Raw genomic sequence first — 26,463 nt, forward strand, 5'->3', positions numbered from 1 at the left:
TCTTTTTCTAACATAGGTAATTAAAATTTAAAATAGCGAGGCAACATATAAATATTAGGTGTTAAAAATATTTCAATAGTTTGAAACTAACAGTACATTTAATTCCTTTTTTTCATTTTTTTTCTTTTTTAAGAGACAGGATCTCACTGTGTCACCCAGGATGAAGTGCAGTGGTGCAATCAGAGCTCATTATAACCTCTACCTCCTGGGCTCAAGCAATCCTCCTGCCTCAGTTTCCCAAGTAGCTAGGACTACAAGCATGCATCATCAAATCTGAGAAATTTTTTTTATTTTTTCTAGAGACAGGGTCTCGCTATGTGTCCCAGGCTGGTCTCCTGGCCTCAAGCAATCCTTCTGCCTCAGCCTCCAAAAGTGCTGGGATTACGGGCATGGGCCACCATGCCTAGCCAAGAGTAAATTTCAAATGTGTCATCTCAAAAAGTGTCAAGTGAGGTGAGGGATATGTTAATTAGCTTGATCTGATCACTCCACATTTTGTGTGTATGTGTGTGTATATATAAGCATCACATTGTACTCCGTAAGTGTAATGCAATTATGATTTGTCAATTAAAAAATAGCAAAAAAATTTTTTTTTTAAATTTTAAGACAAGGTCTTATTTTGTTGCCTAGGCTGCAGTGCAGTGGTGCAATCTTGGCTCACTGCAACTTCAACCTCTTGGGTTCAGACAACCCTCCCATCCCAGTCTGTAGCTGGGACTACAGACAAGTGCCACCATATCTGGCTAATTAAAAAAAAAAATTATAGAGATGAGATCTCACTATGTTGCCCACACTAAAAATATTTTAGAAGTTTAAATACTTTTCAATTTAGAATGCAGAATTAGTCTTACTTGCTCAATAAAACAATGATTTAAATTTTATAGGGCTAGAATATTATAATAGGATTTTTTTTTATTTCTTCAATGTCTAAGATTTTTTTATTTAGATCATCAGCAAGGTAAAGTGGAAATAAACACTATTAGAGGAGTCAGAAGACCCAGTTCTGAATCCTAAATTAGTACTAACTAGTTATATGTTGTTAGGCCATTCTCTTAGAATCTTTGGCTTCAACTTCTTCATTTGCAAAAACAGGCAAGATTCTATCTGTTTCCCCTACCCAGCAATCATAGAGATGTTGTATCATGATAAAACAGGGTATATGAGTGCTTTTTGTTAATTATAAAGCACACACACCTAAGGCATCGATACTTTATCAGGTTGTCTTTTTTGCAACAAGGCTGTGTTCTCTTTAGGCCTTTTTGTTTGTTTGTTTGTTTTGTGCAAATCAGTTTCTTATTGGTAAAGACTTAACTGTGTTTCTCTTTGGGGTTGATGAAAATTAATGTCATTATTCATTTTTTCTAAATCACATGGAATTATATTGCTCAATAATTTACACAGAAGGAACTTTGCTAAGTGATTCTATATTCATTATCTCAATTAGTCCTCAAAACAACACTGAAAGTTAGGGATCATTCCTGTCATGTCACTTGGCAGAAGAGGTAGCAGAGGCTTGAAAAGTTTAGCTGGCTGCCCCAAATCATACAGCTAAAAAGTGACACAGCTGCCATTTGAATCAAGTTGGTCCGATATCAAACCCCACACTCCCTATTCTGGATGCCTCCAGTTTGTGAGGTATATTCATGCCCAGAGAACACTGGATTTAAACTGCTTATCTCAATCACAGTTAAACAGAAAACATCTGTTATGACAACCAAGGATCACCCACAGCACCACTATACTAAAAAAAAAACCAAACAAACAAACAAAAAAAACTTTATGGGAAAAGCCATTCCTGACTGAGCAAAGTTGGATAAGGCAAATTTGAAAAAATTAAAGAAGCAATTACTGCATCCGTATTACAAATCTGGCTCCTGAAAAAGGGGATTGTTTTAAGGGATTCTACAAAATATCATCTCTCACTATCTCAATCTATTTCTGCTCGGCCTATGAAAAAGGAACTAAGTGACTCTTCTAACAGTGTATTTTATTAGATCCAGATACGAATTGAATTTGGTTTGCAAATTATTTCATTGTCTTTAAAATAAAAGAGGATAACATTAAATGGCAAGACTTCTGTGCTTGCACAAAGGTCTATAATGCAGAAAACTTCCAAACAATCTTTTAGGAAGAGGAACAACTTCCACAATTTGTGAGGTGGATTAGCTGCCATTCGAAATAATTTGAAAAGAAGTCAAAATGTGTATTTTGCCATTTTGGGGAATAGTTAATCAGAAAATAAAAGTGAAGTGTTTAGTATCAAGTTTGGCACAAATAATCTCAACAAATAAAAGTTCATGCTACTAAGATTGCTAAGATTAATATTATTTAGGCTACAGGATAAATTGTGCAATATATCTGCAAAAACAAATAAACAAACAAGCAAAAAATTGGTTGTCAGATGCATCCAATTTTTTCCCACTTTTTAACCTAGTAGTGCATGTGTCTGTAGTATTCAATAGTTGTTCAAAATATGTTCTTCTAAAGTCAAGCCAACATTACTGGATTTCATTGGTATTTTATAATAATGGCTCATTTCTCAATATAAACCCACTTACAGTGAGTACTTGTCCAATAGAATATTCCCCTGAGAGGACCAAGGTGGTCCCATACCAGAAGGCCAGAGCATAAGATGCATAGATAAGCAGGAAAGCAGCACCCATAGAAATATTGGCTGTAATAGCTTTCTTTATCCCAATTCTTTTAGCTTCTTCTAAATTTTTGTTGTACCTGGGAAAAAAACAAAAATGATCACATATACTCATACATTTTATGAACACATGTCAATATAGCATGATAGTTACAGAGTGGCTAGGATGTGCTCAGTCCTGGTGATACACGTGCACTTTGTCCTGCTGCTCATACATTGACCCTATATAGTAGTACTGTTTTACTGCCTTTTTGCAGAAGAAGAAACTGAAATTTACAGAGATTAACTTATTTGTAGGGGAGTCTTCTAAAATTTCCTACTCTGGCTTTAGCAATAGCAAAATAAGTGAAGCAATATTTAGCAAACTTCTAGAACTTATATTGTTTCGTACACAAAACAAAGTAGAAGCCATGGAAAAACCTGTGTCTTCCTTTCAAAATCTGCATGCCTCTTTAATTAAGTAATAAAATGGAGAGATAATGTTAGAAAGTTCTTAAAAAAAAAAAAGGGGGGGACAGTCATTTAAATCTCTGAACATTAAGGAAGTTTGGAGACAGTTTGCTCTCTGTCCTGCCTTCCTCTAGGACTGTTGGAATGACCAACTGAGAGGTTACATGTGTGAGAGCATTTTGAGAATTCTGAATTGCTATGTAATACTTTTTACATTTAAAAAAGCTGTACAATTTATCTTATTTCTGTAGACATTTATTTTAAAAATCACTGACCTACAAAAATTATTTGGCTTACAGGTATATAAAAGTACATAATTATTCATCAGCATTCCCTCTCTTCCTTCTCCTTTCTACATATTGACTACTTGTCCTTCCCTCTGTTAATGCTCCCAACACTTGTCATGCCATAGCTGCCTGCTGCTGAACTAACAGGCTCTGACCTGGTGGCTTGGGCCATCCAGGGCTTCTGGCTAACTCAGTGACTGAGAAAAATTAAATTCTTAGCATATCTATAGCCCTGAACCCATTCATAGCAAAAGACCTACCCTACATTAACCAAACCTGGAGAGCAACCATTAATACTTCTTAGAGCAAATATAGGAAATTATACAAAAGGAGCAAAAACGAGCAAATGAAAAACATCGAAAAACAATGTTGGAATCACTGACAGATTTTATTTCTCCAGTTCTAATGACCCAAAGGTTATTCCCAACTGTAATTCAAATATTTTTTAAAGCCTCAGAGAGTGGTCAATTTTTGACGTTAAAGCTAAAGGAGATGATGTCTGTAACTCGACCTTCATTTGAAAGGAACAGAGAAGACTACTCTGTTTAAGAAGATAGCTGTGGAGATAAGCTAATGGAGCCCAGAGTTAAAGGCAAACAAGGAATTTTGCAAATATAGAACGAAGGTAAAAGGATTAGTGAAACAGGACAGATTGCCTTAAATCTGTCTGTATTTTCTTAATCACAACTCTCTGCAGAACCTAGAGCATTAACTTGAATAGAGGAGGAGCTAATAATTGTTGAAATTAATGAACTTACTTCCATATAAAAGTCATACTTTAAGGTCTTTGATCCATAAAATTCACAACTATATAAATATTATATAGTATTATATTAATTTCCTTTGGAGAACTTGTTCCATTAGTATGTACAGCAGAGTTCAAGCACTGTCCAGATATGAACATGTATTGTTTCTTGCTTTCATGACTACTTTAACTAGGTACATTACAGAGTTACAAAAGCATGCCAAGTGAAATTTACATCACTACTGTGTTCACTAAAGATGAAATTTAAACAGAACTTCATAGTGACAACATATCAACACATCATCAGTTTCTACCCCCCAAAATGTAAATCCTCAACTTGCCAGTTGTCATCTGAACAGAAATATTATTTTTGAGAAACATTTCAATGATTTATATACACACATGCACACACACATAACACAGAGACATATACATATCTCTCACTTTATGAGTTGGTCTGAGGTGAATGCTACCACTGGGCACAACTTACATAAGAGTACATTTAAGGAAATTTAATACATATGTACTACACTGTTATCTCCTTTATTTCAGTTCTCGCTTACCGAGACTAATGTAGAAACCAGTCTGACGTTGTCCTATGCAGCCAGAGGAAACATTTGCACAGAAGCACAAGGAGGAAAATCATTTACACATCAGAAAGGAGAAATAAAGGAAAGAAGGGGGTAAAGGGAAACGAGACATAAACAATACTCCTTTTCCGTAAGCTCTTTGTTGTTTTTCATTACAAATGCCATATATAAAACCAGATATTAAAATCATCCATTCATCAAAAGCTTTAGTATAGAAATGACCATGAAAGTAGGAGTGACTAAAAGAGACTAAAGTTATATAACAAAACCATTGGTATGTAGGAAATATGACTCATCTTAAATATTATAAAAATATTTATCAATAATGCAAGTAACTACTTATGAGAGTAAGGAACAATTTTGATTAAGCAAACAGAAATGAATACTAATAGATAAATATATTTTCAAGACACATAAAAGAGAGAAAAATATTTTTAAATGAAAAAGAACAAAACTATTCTATACGATTGAATGAAATTTATTTTAACTTCTGGTTAAATTTCCATTCAAAGACAGCCAGCTTCCCTCCTGCACTGATAATTTGAAGAGAAAGCCAGATTAAGACCTCGATTACTTTATGTAGAAGCAGAGAAGGAATTAAAACTGATTATGTTTGGTCTAAGAAGAGTCATCAATTCTACTTCCAAATTATATGCCAAATCTAGGTACCTGTCACCCCTCTCCTGCCTCTGATCCAGACCAGGGAGATGCTCTGGCCTGGACCACTCTGCCAGTCTCTCCACTGGTCTCCCTGCTTCTACTCTTTGACTTCTCACATCCATTCACGAGACCCATTACAGGCAAAGAAACAATCTGAAAACATAATGTGGATGTCATTCCTCTATTTAACACCCTCAACCACTCCCTTGTGCCCTTGGAATACAATCCCAACTCTTCATTATGGCCCACCATCCCCACATTCTGGCCCCTGCCCACCCCAATCTCCCCTCACTCAACTGAGCTTCAGTCATGCAAGCCTTATGATGCTTCCTAGAACATACTAAAGTCTTGGCCACCCCAGGAAATTTGGAAGACACTTCTTCCAACCTATCCCATCTCTCTCCCCACCACGGCATGCTTTTTCTCATCCCTCAGGTCCCAGCTGAGATGAAACTTCCTCAGAGACGCCTGCCCCAACCACCATATTTAAAGTTAACTTGCCCTCCCCATCATCATCATTACTCACTTTGATTCTTTCAGATCACATTTTTAAATCAATATTTTTAATTTTCTCTTTGACAATTCCTTATATTTATTCCTCCTTTCTCTATTCCTTCCATTTTTATCCTTCTTATTATTTTGACTGAAGATCATACAATATCCTCTGTTTCTGATTCGCAGCTGAAAACCTAGAGCCCTAGCTTTGTTTGGACCTTTATAAAATAAAAAGGAAAAGAAAGGGAAAACCTAGAACTTAGCACAGTGCCTGGCATGTTGTAGGTGCTGAATCAACTTGTCTAATAAATAAACTTTTAAGAAATGGCCAACCTGGCAAGGACATCAGACCATCAGTTTGTAATCTTATGTCAGTCAGGTCTGAGTATGAATTCACACTACCAGTGTGGTCCAAAAACAGCTAGACACAGAATTTAATGTAAGGTGGTCTCAGGTTAGCAGTGCCTTTGGTGAATCACAGAAGCAAACACAAATCCTGCCTGAAAGAATTGGACTTCAACCCAGATCCATAGCAAATGTAAGATGGCACTGACTGGTAGGTTTATTTCAATTTCAGAGATGATGGATTCATTCTGAATGGATGAAATACTGTGTATTTTCTAATTGTTCATTCCTGATTTACAGGAATGCCATTTATTCTGAATAATGATAGGTACCCAGAGATCTTATTGTATTTTGTTAGCTTATAAAACCTACTGGAATTTCTGTGTAGACAATCTTACCGTCTGTGAATAATGACAGTTTTCTTCCTGTTTTCCAATCCTTATTGCTTTTCTTTTTTTGTTTTCTTTTTTTCATTCTTATTCTTATTTGTTCTATTGGTCTTATTATCTAGTACTAGTACAACAGTACATAGAAATGATACTATCAAACACACTTGCCTCATTCATTTTTTTCTTATTTTTTTAATTGACAGACAAAATTGTACATATTTATTTCATTTATTATTTTAAGTGTTAAAATGTTTTTAATGTTTCACCACTAAATGTTTCCTGTGGGTCTCTAATAATCAAGAAGGTTGTTTCTTATTCCTAGTTTTATGAGTTTTTGTCATGAATCATATACAATTAATGCTTTTCCCCTTATATTAAAACAAATTTTTTTCTTTTAATCTATTAATATGGTTAATTATATTAACAGATTTCCTAAAGTTAAAACTATCTTTGCAATCGTAGGACAAAGCCAGCATGTTCAGGATGTTTTCAATTTGGTATTTTTCACATGGATTTATTTAGCTAGTAATTTATTTATTTATAATTTCTGCATCTATGTTTTAGGTGAAACTGTCCTTTAGTTTTCCTTTCTCATATTATACCTGCCTGGTTGTAGTATCAAAGTTACACTAGCCCCATAAAATGAACTCACAACTTTTTTTCCATTTTCTACAACAATTTATGTAAGATAGGGTTATCTCTTTCTTGAAGTTGTGGTAGAACTTTCCTACAAAATTATCCAGACTTGTGATTTCTACTTGCAGGAGAGAAGTAGTGGAAAATGGAGATTTTTAACTTTGAATTCAATTCTTTTGATTATTATGGGTTTACTCAGATTTTCTTCTTCTTACATGAGGATTTTAACCTACATTTTTCTAGCATATTGTCTATATCTTGAGGGTTTTTAAATTTATTGGTATAAAGCTGTAATTTAAAAATAGATTTTTAAATCTGTTACAAGTTTTTCCTATTCATTTTTTTTGTTCCTGATTAAACATACAAGATAGTTATTTATAAGTCTTTTTAAAGAATTAGTTTATGGATTTGTCAATCTTCTACTCTTTTGCCTTTATTTTCTATTAAATTAATTTTTGCTCTTACCCTTATTATTTCCTTCTAATATTTTATGTTCTCTCTCTAACTTCTTGATTTAGATGCTTAGTTCTTTAATTTTCAATAATTTTGTATTTCTTCTACCAGATACTCTGGTATCACTGGATTAGGACTCATTTTTAATGTGAAATCCTCAGCTTTGGAGAGAGATTGTTTCCTAGTCCACAGAGCAGTATAAATTCAGACCCCAATTGCAGATAGCAGCCAGGCCTGACAATCTAACTTCTATGGGGAGATGTTTTCCCCCAGCTGAGAACCAGGAAGAAGCTGTTAAGTTTTGTCTGTCTTCCAACGCTGTTGGGCTGTTGGGCATATTATTTTTCTGGTCCACCTTTTCTCTGAGGAAAACTGGAAAAAATTCCAAACTCGAAACTTCATTATGTCTCTGCTCAAATAGCAGCTAATCAAAAAATATTTTTCTGAATAACTTATCTAAATAGTATCCTCATGATTCTCTTATTTTATTTCCCCAAATAATATTTACCCCAATTGGTGTATTACCTATTCGATTATTTGTGGTTGTTTGTAACCTTACCCACCCCCATTAGAATTTAAGCTCCATGAGAGCCAGGGCTTTATTTCATTGAATATTTGCTCAGTCATTAAGCAGGACTCCTCATTTTATTAGTCAGACATATTTTAAATCAAAAGCAAAGACTTTAGCAAAAATCAAAATGGAACATAGATACCACTTTCCTTTGAACTATGGCACTTAACCATTATAAATTATTCTCAGAGGACATATCTTTATATGTGTGAATATACCATATGAACAAGAGTACTCCAAACACATATGCACAGTTAAAAAAAATTATGCAGTGAATACTCATGTAAGTACACCTGAAATCAAGAAACAGAACACTGCCAGAACCACAGAATCCCCTGCTGTGTGTTTGGCTCTCCTCACACAACTTCTCATCTTCCCCAGAGCTAACCACTATTCTGATTTCTGAAAATTCCCTCGGTTTTCTTTATGGCTGTACCACACAATGTATAACCTCCTTAACCAATACAGTTTACTTTTTCACACTTTCAAATACATATATATTCATAAGATTGAAATGTTATAGCATCAGAATATTATAATTTATATTCAATTGTAAATAAAATCTGTTGCTGCTTAGAAATCAGTAATCTGATTTATATTATAAATTTCAATAAATTACCATCTATGCTCTCAGAAATCTAATAAAATGGAAGAGTTGCAAGCATCAAACTAAACAACATATAATATAAAAGATTTTGAACTTTTGTACACATAAGTGCTTTTTGGTTATATTTTTATCTTCCAAATCATGTAGCACATGTCAACTGAGTAGGGGCCTGGGCAGAAAGGAAAATGAACCACAGATTAAAATGTCCCCATAGATCTTACACAAAATACTCAGTCAATCTTAGAGAATCACTAATTAACTTGATAGAGGAAAAAAAATCAGAGGTAGAAAATACATTTCAGCCTTAGGAAACTATTTTTATGTTATTGCCCATCTAGAAACTCTTTGAATTAGCAGATAAAAGAAAAGTACAATTAGAATTGCAACTTTTCCAAACTATTAGTTATGCTGTAATATATCCATTAAGCTATTTCAGAAAACATATATATGGGATAAAATGCTTATAATTAACGCCATCAATCTGAAGGGCATATGAGAAGACAGAATTTAACATATCTATCCATTTAAAAAAGAAACTCAAACCTTTCAAGTTCTTTCTTTTGTCCTCCAAATGCAATCACAGTTCTAATTGCTGCCAAGACCTCTTCAGCTACTGCTCCAGCTTTTGCATAAGCTAAGAGTTCTTTATCAGTAAATGAAGACAGTATCTGTTTAAAAATACAATTTTGGATCATGAAAAAAAACGTTAATTTTATCTTTTGTAAAGTAAAAATAAATGTATACATAAGTGCTGCCTATACATTAATGTATGTGTAGGACAAAATCTGTCTTTTACTTGCCTTTGGTTATCATGTTCTATTTTTTAGTATCTATATTCACTTTGTAAGCTGCCCCAAATTCTTTTTGGACCGAGATGGTATATAATAAAATATATTAATTGAAAACTTTCTTTTCCCATTGAAAACCTCATAGATCCTCATTTAAAGAAATATAACTAGAACTTTTAGAAGATGAGAAATTTCAGAAAAGAAAGTCTATAGTACATTATAATTATAAACAAATATAGAAAACAGACATTATATCAAGAAAATATGGCATGTGTTCAACACAGTAATTGCTAATGGTTCTCTGGTTCAGAAGTGTCAAGGTGGGAGGCCAGAAGAATTCAGAGAACCAAGTACATATGGTGACTGACTTCAAGAAGGTCCATGCCAAAGAGTTTCCTCTGTTGGTGCTCTTGGGCAAAGCAATACATTCAGCCACCCAGGGAGGTCTTTGTTTTGTGGATACTCTTTGATCCTTCTGTTTGCTTCCTGACCATTTATTCTGTGGATGGAACAGTAGTGGATACTTTATATACACAGAAGCTCATTAATTCTTCTCAATTGCATAGTGAAGTGGCTATTATTTCCCCCACTTTACATATGAGGATATGGAAGCGTGAAAAAGTTAAATAATTTTCTAAGTATAATATCCAGGATTCAAGCCTGAGTCCATAAGGTTTCATAGTCTGAATTAACAGCCACTGTAGGAAACCTCTCAATGAAACCAGCCACTGACGCATGAACTTGTGTCCCAGAGGGAGGGTCCTATTATGGAAAGCTGGATCAATTGCAATGGGAAAAGAACTAAGGTTATTGCACCTAGAATGCTGAAGTGGTCAACTATCTAAATAAAGATTACCCATTACAGGCCAGGTGTGGTGGCTCACACTTGTAATCCCAACATTTTAGGATGCCAAAGACGAAGAATTGCTTGAACCCAGGAATTCTAGACCAGTCTGGGCAACATGGCAAGACCCTGCCTCTACAAAAAATTTAAAAATTAGCTAGGTGTAGTGGCACATGCCTATTGTCTCAGCTACTCAGGAGGCTGAGGTGGGAGGATCATTTGAGCCTAGGAGATCCAGGCTGCAGTGAGCAGTGGTTGTGCCACTGCAGTCCAGCCTGGGCAACAGAGTGAGACCCTGTCCTCCCCACCCCTCCCCCAAAATTGCACAAAACCAACTTATTTTAAAAATTCTGATTAAATAGAATTATATTCTTTCAATGAAAAATTCACAGGCACTTGTGGACTCACTTATGTAAGCAACATTGGTCTACCCCTTCTTCGCATAAAAACTTCAAAGTTATTTGGGTTTTAACAGTGGATTTCTCCCTTTCCTGTGTGTGAAAGTAAAAGGAGCTATGACAGCTAGAGGAATGGGTGGATGAAGGCAAATGAACATTGATTAGTTATGTTCTAAGTGCAGACATTGTGCTGCACATACCTAACCTCTTTAGTACCCAAAATAATATTCCATTGATTCACTAGACATTCCTGACTTCTCAAAGCAATCTTCCTGGGGCTGTCCCACCATATTTGCAGAACCATTCATGGTAGGAGGTCTGAGATAGGGTGGCCAGCACCATCCCTGAACAAACATCTGCAGAATAGAGGAGGCTCATACAACATGCTTTAGGAATGTTTTTCTGCTCCTTCTGAAACCTCATGGTGCCACAACAATTGCCCACAATGGAGACAATCAACGATAGGAAGATCACTTCAAAGTGATACTTCAAAGAAATACTTAAAATTTAGGAGTTTTTTTTTTAATGTTATTTTAATTTATTGTTAATATATCAAATACCACAATGAATTCTACAAATCTAGCTCCCTTTTCCTTCTATGACCTTCCATCATTATAAGCAGACAAAAGGATGGTAGAACCTTCATTAAGTGTTGTGTTTTTGAACAGATCATGTCTGTGAAGAGGAAAAAAAAAAAAAAACAACCAAAAAAAAAAAAAAAAAACAAAGGCCCTCTAACCTATCCTATTATCATGGATATGAAAAGGCCAGGCGTGATGACTCACACCTATAGTCCGATAGTCCCAGCACTTTGGGGTGCCAAGTGAGAGGATCACTTGAGGACAAGAATTCAAGACCAGCCTGGGCAACACATGGAGACCCCATCTCTACAAAAAAATTAAAAACTAGCTGGACATAGTGGTATGCAACACACTCATGATGCAGAACAATTCAGTCACAAGGATCCCTCAGGCTACCTTTTATAACCACAGCTGCCTCTATCCCTACCCCTTGCTTCTTCTCCTGTTCCCCATCACTTTTACTTCCTAGCAACCACTAATTTGTTGTCATCTTTATAATTCTGTCATCTCAAGAATGTTATATAAATGGAACCATGTGGTATAGAACCTTTTGGAATTGATTTTTTCCACACAGCATAATTCTCTAGAGATTCATCCGGATTGTTGCATGTATCAATAGCGCTTTCTTTTTCACCATTGGTTAGAATTCCATGGTATGGAAGAACTACAGTTTGTTTAACCATTTATTTACCTGTTGAAAGAGATCTGGACTGTTTCCAATTTGGGGCTATGATGAAAAAAGCTGCTATAATCTTTTGTATACAAGTTTTTATGTAAACATAATCTTTTTCTCTCAGATAAATGCCCACAAGTGCAGTTGCTGGATTGTATGGCAATTGTATGTTTAGTTTTATAAGAAACTGGAAAACTATTTTCCAGAGTGGCTGTACCATTTTACACTCCCATCTGCAATCTATGAGTGATCCAGTTTCTCTGCATTCTCTCCAGCATTTAAGTCTCACTGTTTTTCATTTTAGCCATTCTGATAAATGCATTGTGATACCTCATTGGGTTTTAATTTAAATTTCATTGATGGCCAATGGTGCTGAACCACTTTTCATGTGCTTACTTGACATCTGTGTATCCTCTTTCCTGAAATGTCTGTCCTTATATTGAGTTTTGAGTCTTATTTATATATTCTAGATAATAGTTCTTTGTCAGGTATGTGGTTTGCATATAATTATTTCTCTGTCTGTAGCTTGTCTTTTCATTCTATTAATATGGGCTTTACAGAGTAAATTTTTTTATTTTTATGAAGTATAATTTATCAATTTTTACTTTTAATGATTATGCTTTTGGTGTCAAGTCTAAGAACTCTGCCCAGGCATAGATTCCAAAGATTTCTTCCTTTTTTTTCCCCTAAAAGTGTTATAGCTTTACATTTTACGTTTAAGTCCATGATCCATTTTGAGTTAATTTTTATATAAAGTGTCAGGTTTAGGTTGAGCTTCTTCCTCTTCCTTCCCCTGCCTCCTCCTCCTCCTCCTCCTCTTTGTTCTTCTTTTTTCCTTCTTCTTCCTTCTCCATCTCCTTCTTCTCTTTCTCTTCTTTCTCCTTTTCTTTTTCTTCTTCTCTGGTACTATTTGTCAGACAGGATGTCCTTCCTCCATTCAATTACTTTTGCACCTTTGTCAAAAAAACAGCCAGACATATTTGCAGAGGTCTATTTCCAAGTGTTCTGTTCTGTTTCATTGATCTATGCGTCTATCCTCTAGCAATACCACAGCTTGATTCCTGTAGTTATACAGGAAGTCTTTATATGTGGTAGGTTTACTCCTCTCACTTCATTATTCTCTGTGAAGACTGTTTTTGCTATTCTAGGACCTGTGTCTTTCCATATCAATTTTTAGAATAATGTTGCTTGTCTATGTCTACAAAAGGCCTTACTAGCATTTTTATAGGAATTGCCTTCGACTTACAGATCAGTTTGGAAAGACCTGATATGTTTATGTGGAGTCTTCTAATTCATGAAGATGCCATGTATCTTTATTTAGTCTTTGCCGTCTCTAATCTGCATTTAATAATTTTCTGCATACAAATCCTGTATATGTTTTGCTAAGTGTTTATCAAAGTGTTTAATTTTATTTTGAGTGACTATAAATGGTATTGTATTTTAGATTTTGGCTTCTGCATTTATTTTTGGTATGTAAAAATCCAATGGATCTGGTATCCTGTGACTTTTCCAAACTCAGTTGGGAGAATTTTTATAGATTCCTTGGGATTTTCCACATACAATCCGAATCATGTTGTCAATAAATAGATATGCTTTTCTTTCTTTCTTTCCAATCTATATGCCTTTCATTTCTTTTTCTTGCCTTATTGCAATGGTTAGAAGTTTCAGTGTTTTGATTAAAAAGAGTGGTAAGAGTTAATTTGTTTTATTCCTGATCTTAGAGGAAAGCAGTCTTTCACCATTAATCATGATATCAGACAAAGGGTTTTTGTAGATGATCTTTATAGAGTTGAGATAATATTCCTCTATTCTTAACTTGCTGAGAACTGTTATTATCAGTGGGTGTTAGATATTCTCAAATGTTTCTTCTACGTCAATCTATATGATCATATGGTTTTTCTTCTTTGGCTTGTTTGTGTGGTAAATGATGTGAAAAATGATTAATTTTCAAATACTGAGCCAGCATTTTACAGTTGAAATGAGTCCCACTTGGCCATGATGTTTAATCCACCTTGCATTATTTTTTGTATATGGTGATAGGTAAAGGTACAGATTCATTCTTGCACCTATGGATAGCTAGTTTTTCCAGCAACATTTATTTAATAGTCTTTTCCTCATTGCTTATTTATGTAAGCTTTGTCAAAGATCAGATGGTTGTAGGTGTGTGGCTTTATTTCTGGATTCTCTATTGTGTTTCATTGGTCTATATGTCTCTTTTTGTACTGGTACCATGCTATTCCGGTTACTACAGTTTTGTAATATAGTTTGAAACTGGGTAATGTGATGCCTCTGGCTTCATTCTTTTTCTTTAGGATTGCTTTGGTTATTCAGTCTCTATTTTGGTTCCATATGAATTTTAGAATAGTTTTTTCTAATTATGTAAAAAATTACATTGGTAGTTTCAGAGGAATAGTGTTGAATCTGTAGATTCCTTTGGGCAGTATGGCCATTTTAATGCTATTAATTATTCCCATCCATGAGCATAGAATATTTTTTCTATTTGTGTCATCTATGATTTCCTTAAGGAGTATTTTGTAGTTCTCCTTGTAGAGATCTTTCATCTCCTTAGCTACAGGTATCCTTAGGTATTTTATTTTGTATGTATATTTCATTTTGTGTTGTGGCTATTGTAACTGGGACTGTATTCCTTATTTGGCTCTCAGCTTGAATGCCAGTGGTGTACAGACATGTTATTGATTTTTGTATATTAATTTTGTATCCTGAAACTTCACTGAATTTTTTTATCAGTTCTAGGAGCCTTTGGATGAGTTTTTAGGGTTTTGTAGGTATAGAATTATATAATCAGTGAAGAGATATAGTTTGACTTCTTCTTTTCCTATGTGGATGCCTTTTACTTCTTTCTCTTGCCTGGTTGCTCTGGCTAGGTCCTCCAGTACTATGTTGAATAGGTGACAGTGGGCATCCTTGTCTTCTTCCAGCTCTCAACAGGAATGCTTCTAGTTTTTGCCCATTCAGATTGATGCTGGATGTAGGTTTGCCATAGATGGTCTAACTAAATTTTGAGTTATGTTCCTTCAACGCCTAGTTTGTTGAGCGTTTTTTAATATGAAGGGATATTAGATTTTACAGAAAGCATTTTCTGCATCTACTGAGATGATCTTTTTTGTTTTTAATTCTGTTTATTTAATAAGTCATATTTATTAATTTGCATATGTTGAATCAACTTTGCATCCTAGGAATGAAGTCTACTTGATCGTGGTGAATTAACTTTTTGCTGTGCTGATGGATTTGGTTTGCTAGTATTTGTTGTTGAGGACTTTTGCATCTATGTTCATCAGGGATATTGGCCTGTACTGTTTTTGTTTTTTTTTTTCATTGTTTCTTTGCCAGATTTTGGTATCAGGATGATGCTGGCTTTGTAAAATGAGTTAGGGAACAGTCTCTCCTAGTTGATATTTTGGAAGAGTTTCAGTAGCATTGACACCATCTCTTTTTGTGTGACTGGAAGAACTCAGCTATGAATCCATTTGGACAGGTGCTTTTTCTGATTGGTAGGTTTTTAATTACCGATTCAATTTCAGAGCTTGTTATTGCTCCATTCAGGGTTTCAATGTCTTCCTGACTGAATCTTAGGAAGTTGTGTGTTTGGAGAAATTTATCCATTTCCTCTAGATTTTCTAGTTTATATGCATAAACGTGTTTATAATAGTCTTTGAGGATCTTTTGTATTTCTGAGATCAGTTCAAATGTCATCTTTTTATTTCTTATTGTGCTTATGTTGATCTTCTCTTTTTTCTTTGCTAATCTACTTAATAGTCTATCAATCTTGTTTATCCTTTCAAAGAACCAACTTTTAGGTTCATTAATCCTTTGTATGAATTTTTGCATAGCAATTTCATTCATTTCTACTTGATTTTTGTTATTTCTATTCTGCTGTCTTTGCGGTTAGTTTTTTCTTATTTTTCTAGTTCCTCTAGGTGCAACATTAGATTGTTAATTTCAGATCTTTCTTGATGTAGACATTTAGCACTACAAACTTTCCTCTTAACATGGCTTTTACTGCATATTATAGATTTTGGTTCATCGTGTCTATTTTCATTGAATTTTTTGATATCTGTCTTAATTTTGTTGTTTATGCAAAAGTCATTTAGGAGCAAGTTGTTTAATTTCCACATAATTTTTTGGTTTTAAGAAATCTTCTTGGTATTAGTTTCTATTTTTTTCCAGTATGGTCAGAAAATATGCTTAGTATGATTTAGATTTTTTTGAATTTATTGAGACTTACTTTATGGCCGAGCATGTGGTCAATCTTAGAGCATGTTCCATGTATAGATGAGAAGAATGTATACTCTGTAGTTGTTGGGTGGAGTATTCTGTAGATGTCTATTAGGTAGGTCCAACTGGTCAAGCGTTGACTTTAAGTCCAGAATTTCTTTGTTAGTTTTCTGCCGTGATGATCTGTCTAATGCTCTCAGAAGGGGTGTTGAAGTTTCCCCCCATTATTGTGTGGCTGTCTCAAGTCTTTCCACAGGTCTAGAAGTACTTGTCGCATGAATCTTGATGCTCCAACATCAGGTGCATATATATTTAGAATAGTTAAGTCTTATTGTTGAGTTGAACCCTTTATCATTATGTAATGCTCTTCTTTGCCTTTTTAAATTCTTGCTGGTTTAAAGTCTATTTTAACTGATGTAAGGATAGCAATCCCTGCTTGTTTTCCATTTGCATGACAGATCTGTCTCTAACCCTTTACTGTGAACCTGTGGGTGTCATTACATGTGAGAAGAGTCTCTTGAAGAATTATATGTGAGAAGAGTCTCTTGAAGACAGCAGGCAGTTGAGTTTTGTTTATTTCAATTCGACTTGCCACTATGTGCCTTTAAAGTGGGTTGTTTAGATAATTTACATTCAAGGTTAATATTGATATGTGAAGTTTTAATCCTGTCATGTTTTTAGCTAGCTGTTTTGTAGACTTGATTGTGAACTTGCTTTATAGAGTCTTTGGAGCACGTACGTAAGTATGTTTTTCTGATAGCAGGTATTTTTCTTTTGTTTCTATGTTTAGAATCTCTAGACTTAAGACTCTTTTGTAAGGCTGGTCTAGTGGTAGTGAATTCCACTAGCATTTGCTTGTCTGAAAAAGATTTTATTTCTCCTTTGCTTATGAAGCTTAGTTTAGTGGGAAATGAAATTCTTGGTTGGAATTTCTTTCCTTTAAGAAGGCTGACCATAGGACTCTCATCTCGTCTTGCTTGCAAGCTTTCTGCTGAGAAGTCTGCTGTTAGCCTGATGGGGTTCCCATTGTAAGTGACCCTTTTCTCTAGCTGCCTTTAAGGTTTTTTCTTATCTGTTGACCTTGGAAAATTTGATGAATATGTGTCTTGGGAATGGTCGCAAGTAACCTATTTGAGATTAGCTCAGCTTCTTGGATCGGAAGTATTGCCTTTCATCATCAAATATGGGAAATTTTCAGTTATTATTTCTTCAAATATTCCTTCAGCTTCACTCTCATTTTCCTCTACTTTTGGTACTGTGATGACACAAATGTGGGACTTTTTGTTATCGTCCCTCAGGTCCTTGGAGTTCTTTTTTTATTATTTTATTTGTTTCAGAATGAGTGAATTCTATTGTTCTAACCTCCAGGTTCACTAATTCTATGCTGCCATCTCCAACTGCTTAGGTTAAGTCCATCTAGCATGACCCTTATTTCTGTTGTTGTATATCTCTGTTCTCTAATTTCACTATTCTTTTTAATAAATTCTATTACATTGAGGATTTTTTTTCTATTGTTTCAAAAGAATTTGTATTCGATTAGTAAAGAATTTTTATGATGGCTGTTTAAAAATCATCATCAGATAATTCCAGCACCTGATTTATCTCAGTGTTGATGTCAGGTAATTGTTGTTGGTTTGTTTGTTTGTGTGCTAATTTTCCTCATTCAAGTTGTGATTTTCTTGACTCTTGGTATGACAGGCAACTTTCTATTGTAACCTGGATATTCTGACTATTATGTTAGGAGACTCTGTCTCCTATTTAAATATGCCTTACTGTAGCGTTAAGAGGTAAATTTATAGCACTAAATGCCCACACCAAAAAGTTAGAAAGACCTCGTTGATAACCTAACATCACAACTAAAATAACTGGAGAATCAAGAGCAAACAAATCCCAAGGCTAGCAGAAGACAAGAAATAACCAAAATCAGAGCTGAACCAAAGGAGACTGGGACAAGAAAAACCATCAAAAGATCAATGAATCCAGGAGCCGGTGTTTTTACAAAATTAATAAAATGGACAGACCACTAGCTAGACTAATAAAAAAGACAAGAGAGGAGATTCAAATAAACACAATCAGAAATGACAAGGAGGATGTTACCACTGACCCCACAGAAATACAAACAACCATCAGAGAATATTATGAACACCTCTGTGCACATAAACTAGAAAATCTAGAATAAATGGATAAATTACTGGACACATACATCCTCTCAAGACTGAACCAGGAAGAAATAGAATCCCTGAACAGACCAACAAAGAGTTCTGAAATTGAGGCAGTAATAAATAGCTTACCACCCCCAAAAAAAGTCCAGGACCAGATGAATTCATGGCTGAATTCTGCCAAATGTAAAAGAAGAGCTGATACCATTCCTACTGAAAATGTTCCAAAAAATTGAGGAGGACGGATTCCCCTCTGACCCATTCTATGAGGCCAGCATAATCCTGATACCAAAGCCTGGCAGAGATACAACAACAAAAAACTTTGCCAATATCCTTGATGAGCATTGATACAAAAACCTTCAACAAAATCCTGGCAAACTGAATTCAGCAGCACATCAAAAAGCTTATCCACCATGATCAAGTAGGCTTTGTCCTCAGAATGCAAGGTTGGTTCAACAGATGCAAATCAATAAATGTGATTCACCACATAAACAGAAACTAAAGACAAAAAGCACACGCTTATCTCAATAGATGCAAAAAGGGCTTTCAATAAAATGCAACATCCACTCATGATCAAAACTCTCAACAAACAAGATATTAAAGGAACACACCTCAAAATAATAAAAGCCATCTATGACAAACTTATAGCTAACATTATACTGAATGGGCAAAAGCTGGAATCATTCCCCTTGAAAACTGGCACAAGACAAGAATGGAATCAACCTAAATGCCCATCAATGATAGACTGGAAATATATATATATATATATATATATATATATATGGTACACAGACACCATGGAATACTATGCAGCCATAAAAAAGAATGAGATCGTGTCCTTTGCAGGGACATGGATGGAGCTGAAGGCCATTATCCTGAGCAAACTAACTCAGGAACAGAAAACTAAATACTGCATGTTCTCCCTTATAAGTGGGAGCTAAATGATGAGAACACATGGATACATAGTGGGGAACAACACACACTGGGGCCTATTAGAGGGTGGAGAGTGGGAGGAAGGAAACAGTCAGTAAAAATAACAAATGGGTACTAGGGTTAGTACTTGGGTGATGAAATAATCTGTATAACAAACCCCCATGACACAAGTTTCCTATGTAACAAACCTGCACTTGTACCCCTGAACTTAAATAAAAGTTTTAAAAAGTTAAAATAAAATAAACCTTCTTTACTCTAGCAGGCAGTTGCTCTATTTAAGTTTAGCATGATAGTGTTGGCCTACTTTTGTGAGATGTGGTTCCAGGAATGGTTTAATATTCAGAGTGTTTGTAGTATTATTTTGGTTGGCTTGATTTATGTGACGCTTCTGGGGCTCCCACTGGCCCCTGCTTCTGCTGCTTGAGTGGGTGAAAGTGGTTTTTCAAGATCAGACTGCCAGATCGAGGAAGAGTGTGGTGGTTTCCCGTACCAATGCCCTCTAGTGCCCCAGTGTCCCTGGGCGCTGGGAAGACAGTCTTGGGCACAAAGTACAAAAGAGGCTTCCTGGGCCAGGTCACTTGCTGTGACTAGGTCCCTTTCTGCTATGTCTATTTGCTTCTGTGTCTCTAGGTTTGAGGGTAGAGCCTCAGGCTCATAGACACAAAGAGGCTTCCCGGACCCAGAGTGAACCACATTTCTTTTTTAATATGATTGACATCCAAAGAATTTAAGAAACTTGTTTGAAATCATACCGAAAGTGTAATGCTGCATGGGGATTAAAGCTTGGGTCTCTAGCAGCCAGCCTGGGACTCCTTTTACTGAATAAATAACATGTGAAGCAATGCATAATTAATCATTAAAAGACTGACTCATGATCTGTTTTTAATTTTAACTTAAAACAGACATCAATATGTTTTAAGTAGTTTTTCAGTAAATACTGATGTGAAGAGTTTGCCACCTAACTTGCTTAACATTCTAGTATACAGAAAAATCAATTGACAACAAGCTTTTGCCAAATATTTTAGTTAACTGATAATCCCCAGAAACATTATTTGAACTCTATGTTACTCTAAGCAAAAAATTAACACAGACCTCAGAACTTCAGTTTCTTTCTCTGTAAAATGAGATAATACCTATACTTCAGAAAGATAACACAGGTATTTGCCTGACAATAAATGCTCAATAAATGATAATTATTCTTTGCAGAAACAAAATAATATCCATTATACAAGGTTAAAATTTCTAAAGTTTCTTAATACTTACAGCCTGACTTATTTTGTGTGATGCTTGGCTTTGGTTGTCCATTCATTACTTTTGCTACATGAATTTATATTGCCTTCTCTAAGGTGTGCTGAACTCCACAAAAATTACAAATTCCCGGGCCAATTTCTCTACTGAAAATACACTCATATAAAATCAGTTTAAAATTCACACTATGTTCACCTTGAAATGGAAAATAAGTTTTAAAAGATCACTGGAAACGTGTGCTGAGGTAGAGAGGGCCACTTCTACCTCTCTGCCTTCATGACAGAAGAAAGAGCTGAAGGCTAAGGATTTATACGCATCCTTAGGGACTAGAAAGTATCTATTTTCTTAAATTATTTTATAACCAAAAATTTAACTATGCACGAATGCTGACCAAACTGTAAAATCAATTTAAAAATTAAACAAAAATCTAGAAAGCCAAAAACATTAAAGTAAAAAGAAATGTTAATTGAATGGGACATCTGTTGCTCACTAAACTTGAGTCGCTACTTGCTATGTGAATAGGGCATCATCCACTAGAGAGCACGGTTCTTTGGAGCTCGGCAAGTTTTTTTGTTTGTTTGTTTGTTTTGTTTTTGTTTGTTTTCTCACAAAAGCAGAAGATAGATATGAGAACTACATTCTTCTTTCTCATCCTTTCCCCAAATAATCACATAGCCAAGAGCAGCATGGAGTCTTGGCAGGGGTAGTACTCAGTGAGGCTGGATATGCTTATCCAGCTGATTTTGAACAGAAAACGTAAAAGTAACAAGTACAGAATCAGAGTCATCATGTAGTAAAAAGACCTTTCCATAGGGTGAGAGCAGGAAGGGGGAAGGTGCAGTTCAAAATCTGGATTCACAGGCTTCACCTACCTTTGCCCAGACAGCAGCTGACAGTCCAAGAACAGGACTGATGGCCAAAATCACAAGGGTTAGCTTCCAACCACGTGTAAATCCTACTATAAACCCAGTGAAAAATGTTGCCATTGACTGAAAGAACATTCCAATTTTGTCACCAATTCCTTCATTAATCTTGGAGACATCACTAAAAGAACAGATAGTATTAGAAATAAATAAATGTCAGAATTGTAAACAACAACTTTTCTTCTGAAGCCTATTTTGAGTGTAGGGTAGTTTATAGCTAGAGCATTTTGCGCCTATGCTTTGTTTTATTTAGCAGGGTATAAGTTTCTATTAGGAAGTTTGTCATTAACAACAAAAATCCATAGACACATGGCCCCAGGAAATGGACATCGTGTACATAAGAAGTATTCAAACTAGGAATTTCAAATTGCTCAGAAATTTCCTCAGAAAGTATCTTGTTTTGCTCTACTGCACATTCTCAGAGGATTTCTTCATTCTGGCAAAGTCCAGTCCTTCATTCAATGCTAGTCATGCAGGTGCCCTTATGCCCATCAAGGTATTAGGAACAAAAGGATGCACATGACATCGTTGCTGCTTAGAAGGAATTTTGTCTCATAAGTACCTTTGAGTGCTACACTAACATCTCCTAACAGATGTGATGACATCTATTTCATTTTACTAAGAATAAGAACCACATCCAAGTTCAACATAAAACTAAATACTTACTCTGTAAGCCGGGTGTTAAGCTCCCCAACATCGTGCACATCAAACCAGCCTATCTCCTGTCGCATTATAGCATGAAAAAACTGTTTTCTAATTTTGTGTATTTGTCTTCCAGCTGCCAGGCACCAAAATGAAACCTGAATGTAAGCAGCAACCAGCACTCCAGCACCAATTCCACTGTAATAATAGGCATACCTGAAAAACAAGAACACTGCACATGCTCTCTGTTTCCTGATCAATGTACCTTTTCCAAAGAGACCCCTCATTCCTATTTTTTCACTTATCTGGGTATCTAGCCATCCTTAACAAATAAGAAGTGGCTGTAACAAGCAGAGTTATAGTCACCATCCAACTACGTCTGCACCACTATGGCGAAATGGTTAAGAATGGTTTCTGCTTTGGCTCAAATCCCAGCTCTTCACTTCACTGCTATGTAATCTTAGGCAGGCTGTTCAACTTTTCTAAGCCTCAGGTTTCTAATTAGTAAAACAGAGATAAAAATACTCATGCACGAAATATACTTGGACCAGTGCCCAGCACATAGTAAGCACTCAGAGAATGCCAGTTACTGTGAAAGATGGTGTGGTGTATTGGGGAATCACAGCATCAGGTAAGACCCACCACTGTAATATTGTCTACTTTTATTACATCAGCATCAGTTGATGAGTGCACTGGGTTGGTCTCTGTACACTGGAGATGAAAAGAAGTGACAGAACTTGTCAGAAAGTGAGATCAAGAAATGGAAATAATCCCTTGGCCTTTTGGGCTAGGGATTATCCCTTATGCTATTAATCTAGTATTTTAGATGCCAAGAGACAACTGAAAATGTTAAAACGTAGTTTTATTTCATTTGCCCAACTGGCCATCGTGAGTTATCCTAAAATGCTTAACAAATCAAATAGTGGCCTTTCCAATTTAAATTCTAGTACTAAAAAACACGAGCATTGGCTTAAAAACAGACCCTTGATCAATCTAGAAATTCTGAATTAATGTTTCCTTGCTCTGAGTGTTCATATTTAAAAAAGCAAACAGGCTGGGCATGGTGGCTCGCGCCTGTAATCCCAGCACTTTGGGAGGCCGAGGCAGACAGATCATAAGGTCAGGAGTTTCAGACCAGCTTGGCCAATATGGTGAAGTCCTGTCTCTACAAAAAATACAAAAATAATTAGCCGAGCATGGTGGCATGTGACTGTAGTCCCAGCTACTTGGGAGGCTGAAGCAGAAGAATCGTTTGAGCCTGGGAGGCAGAGGTTGCTGTGAGCTGAGATCGGGGCACTGCACTCCAGCTTGGGTGACAGAGCGAGACACCATCTCAAAAAAAAAAAAAAAAAAGCAAACAATTCACGCCTGTAATCCCAGAACTTTGGGAGGCCAAGGTGGGCGGATCATGAGGTCAGGAGTTTGAGACCAGCCTGATCAACACGGTGAAACCCTGTCTCTACTAAACACACACACACACACCACACACACACACAAAATTAGCTGGGTGTGGTGGTGCACACATGTAATCCCAGTAACTCAGGAGGCTGAGGCAGGAGAATCGCTTGAACCCAGAAGGCAGAAGTTGAAGTGCGCAGAGATCGTGCCACTACACTACAACTCGGGAGACAGAGTAAAATTCCATCTCAAAAAAAAAAAGCAAACAATTATTGGGCTTCACTAAACAATTAATTTTTAGGTTAAAGGCAAACATTCTAAAATGAAATACAGTATTCTAATATTCCCACTTTTAAAACTTCACTACTTACCATCTTCAAATTAAACTGTATGTTTGAATCATGCAGAAGCTATAAAGATGGCTAGGTAATAAGCAGACAGTCTCTGACATTGCTGTTCACAATTCAGTACTCAGCCCATCAGGAATCTTGGGAAACAAGTCTTTCCCAATCTCTACCTTGTAACTTACAATGCATTTATCAAGGAAGATGTAACTAAAGCACTAAGTTTTAGTTAACAGATAACTCAATCACTAATTACTATCTAAGTGTTCATGATACAGCAAGAGATAGTATTCTAAGTGTTCATTATATAGCAAGAGATAGCTAACAGAAACTCCACATCACAAGTAGAACTCATGCTTTGAGAATAAGTTAAAGTATTTTAAACTGTCAGTGTATGTTTACTCAAAAGTGTATGATTAAAAGACATTCTGTTTCATTTTCCCCAATGTAAAAAACAATGCCCCAGCACAGGAATATTTGGAGGTATTTACTCCTTGACTTTCAAAATACTATCAAGTGTCTCCATTTTCGGCAGGGCACGGTGGCTCACACCTGTAATCCCAGCACTTTGGGAGGCCAAGGCGGGTTAATCACCTGAGGTCAGAAGTTCAAGGCCAGCCTGGGCAACATGGTGAACTTCCGCCTCTACTAAAAATATAAAAATTAGCCGGTGTAGTGGCACCTGCCTGTAAACCCAGTGGCACATGCCTGTAAACCCAGCCGCTTGGGAAGCTGAGGCACAAGAATCGCTTGAACCCGGGAATTGAAGGTTGCAGTGAGCCGAGATCGTACCACTGCACTCCAGCAAAAAAGGTATCTATTTTTTTCAAATGTACCAGATCATTTACACCATAATGTAGAATCATTTTCTTCTGATTCACCTACACGTACTTTTGGACATCTGTTATAAGCTGTTCTGGGGAATAGACTTCAAGATATGTAAATCATTAACCAAAAGATTCCCCAGTGTGAGTTAAGAATAGAGTGACTATATTTATTCTGGGATGTTTTATTTTATTGTTCAGAATCAGATGTTGAGTTAAAAAAATTCCTTTTGGCTGCTTTCATTATCATGTCATGTCTGAAAACATCCAGGAAACAAATTAAGATTTATAAGCCATTGAAAATAATTGTTCTCTCTCTCTAATATTTTTTTTTGGTGGGGGACAGTGTCCTGCTCTTTCCCCCAGGCTGGAGTGCAGTGATGTGATCATAGCTCACGGCAGCTTTGAACTCCTGGGCTCAAGCGATCCTCTCACATCAGCCTCCCAAGTAGCTAAGACTGTAGGTATGTGCCACCACACCTGGCACATATATATTACAGAAAATAATGATTCTTAATTCAACTACATTTTAAAAGGCTACTTTAAACTCCTCTAATTTCCTTATATATTAATACGATATTCTATATTGATCAATGTCTATTTTAAGCTTAACCCTAACTTTTGCATACCTTATGCAGCCAATTCTTTTCTTAAAAAATCTACACATATCCTCCTAAAAACTAACAAGAGTATTGTTCTCCTCAAAATTTCTAAGATGATAATGCAAAATTTTAAACATTTCTACAACTTGATGAATATAGAAAAGCTTAACAATAGTAAGTAGAATGTCTAATTACCTGGTCATGTTTTCCTCCAGATTCATACCACCTAGACCACCACAAAACAAACATATACCATTTATGTCTCTTTAGTCTCCATTAAAAATAAACATGTAAAAATGAATCAAACTCATTTCACTTAATGATTTACACAAAAATAGGTCAAACTGACTCAGTTTTAATTGTGTGTAAGCATTATGGCATTCATTCAAATATTTCTCTGCTGACTGTGTGCAACCACATACACACTAATTCAATGATTTGTTTGTTTGCAAGAAGAAACCCACATTTGGTAAGAGGTAGTCTGTCAGCAGAAATATCAGTGTTCTTGAATTTAAATATTTTTTGGAATATCACTCCAAGATCCCATAAAAGAAAAATCTCTTGTCCTGATAAATGCCATTGCATACTAAGGTACATATTTAAAATCTAACACTGCATTTTTCCAGTTTTATTCTTATTTAAAAATATCAAATACAAAGAACAGTGTAATAAACATTAGTGAGCTCATCACCCAATATCAGCAAATGCTAACATTTTTGGGACAAAAAGTACATTATAAAAGTATTTCATAACTTTACCCCTAACACACAGACACACACACAGACACACACACACACGAGCACTGTTCAACATTTTGGTGTGTACATTTTCAGATTTTCTTTTATGTATGCATGTATATACACACAAATACACACTTATTTTCTAACAGTGGAGTTATAGTTCACATTCAGTGACCAAATTTTTTCCTATCAGTATATAAATGTGTATATCTATTTTTTTCAATGTTGCAACTATTTCACTTGTTTCCAATA

The 26,463-nt window shown here is 35.6% G+C and overlaps 1 protein-coding gene across 1 annotated transcript in view; it reads right to left on the minus strand.

The window, feature by feature from the left end:
* The window catches only part of ABCB1 (ATP binding cassette subfamily B member 1), a 220,523-nt gene that overhangs the window by 47,277 nt on the left and 146,783 nt on the right, over window positions 1-26,463 (minus strand). Inside the window, exons 6-10 of the mRNA XM_033193869.1 lie at window positions 25,667-25,697; window positions 22,328-22,519; window positions 21,611-21,782; window positions 9,422-9,546; window positions 2,559-2,730 (exon numbers count right to left, since the gene is read on the minus strand). Of these exons, the coding sequence (XP_033049760.1) occupies window positions 2,559-2,730; window positions 9,422-9,546; window positions 21,611-21,782; window positions 22,328-22,519; window positions 25,667-25,697 (692 nt within the window). The remainder of the gene's footprint in view (window positions 1-2,558; window positions 2,731-9,421; window positions 9,547-21,610; window positions 21,783-22,327; window positions 22,520-25,666; window positions 25,698-26,463) is intronic.

This window comes from Trachypithecus francoisi, unplaced genomic scaffold, assembly GCF_009764315.1.
Source record: "Trachypithecus francoisi isolate TF-2019V2 unplaced genomic scaffold, Tfra_2.0 Lachesis_group4, whole genome shotgun sequence".
Taxonomy (NCBI): domain Eukaryota; kingdom Metazoa; phylum Chordata; class Mammalia; order Primates; family Cercopithecidae; genus Trachypithecus; species Trachypithecus francoisi.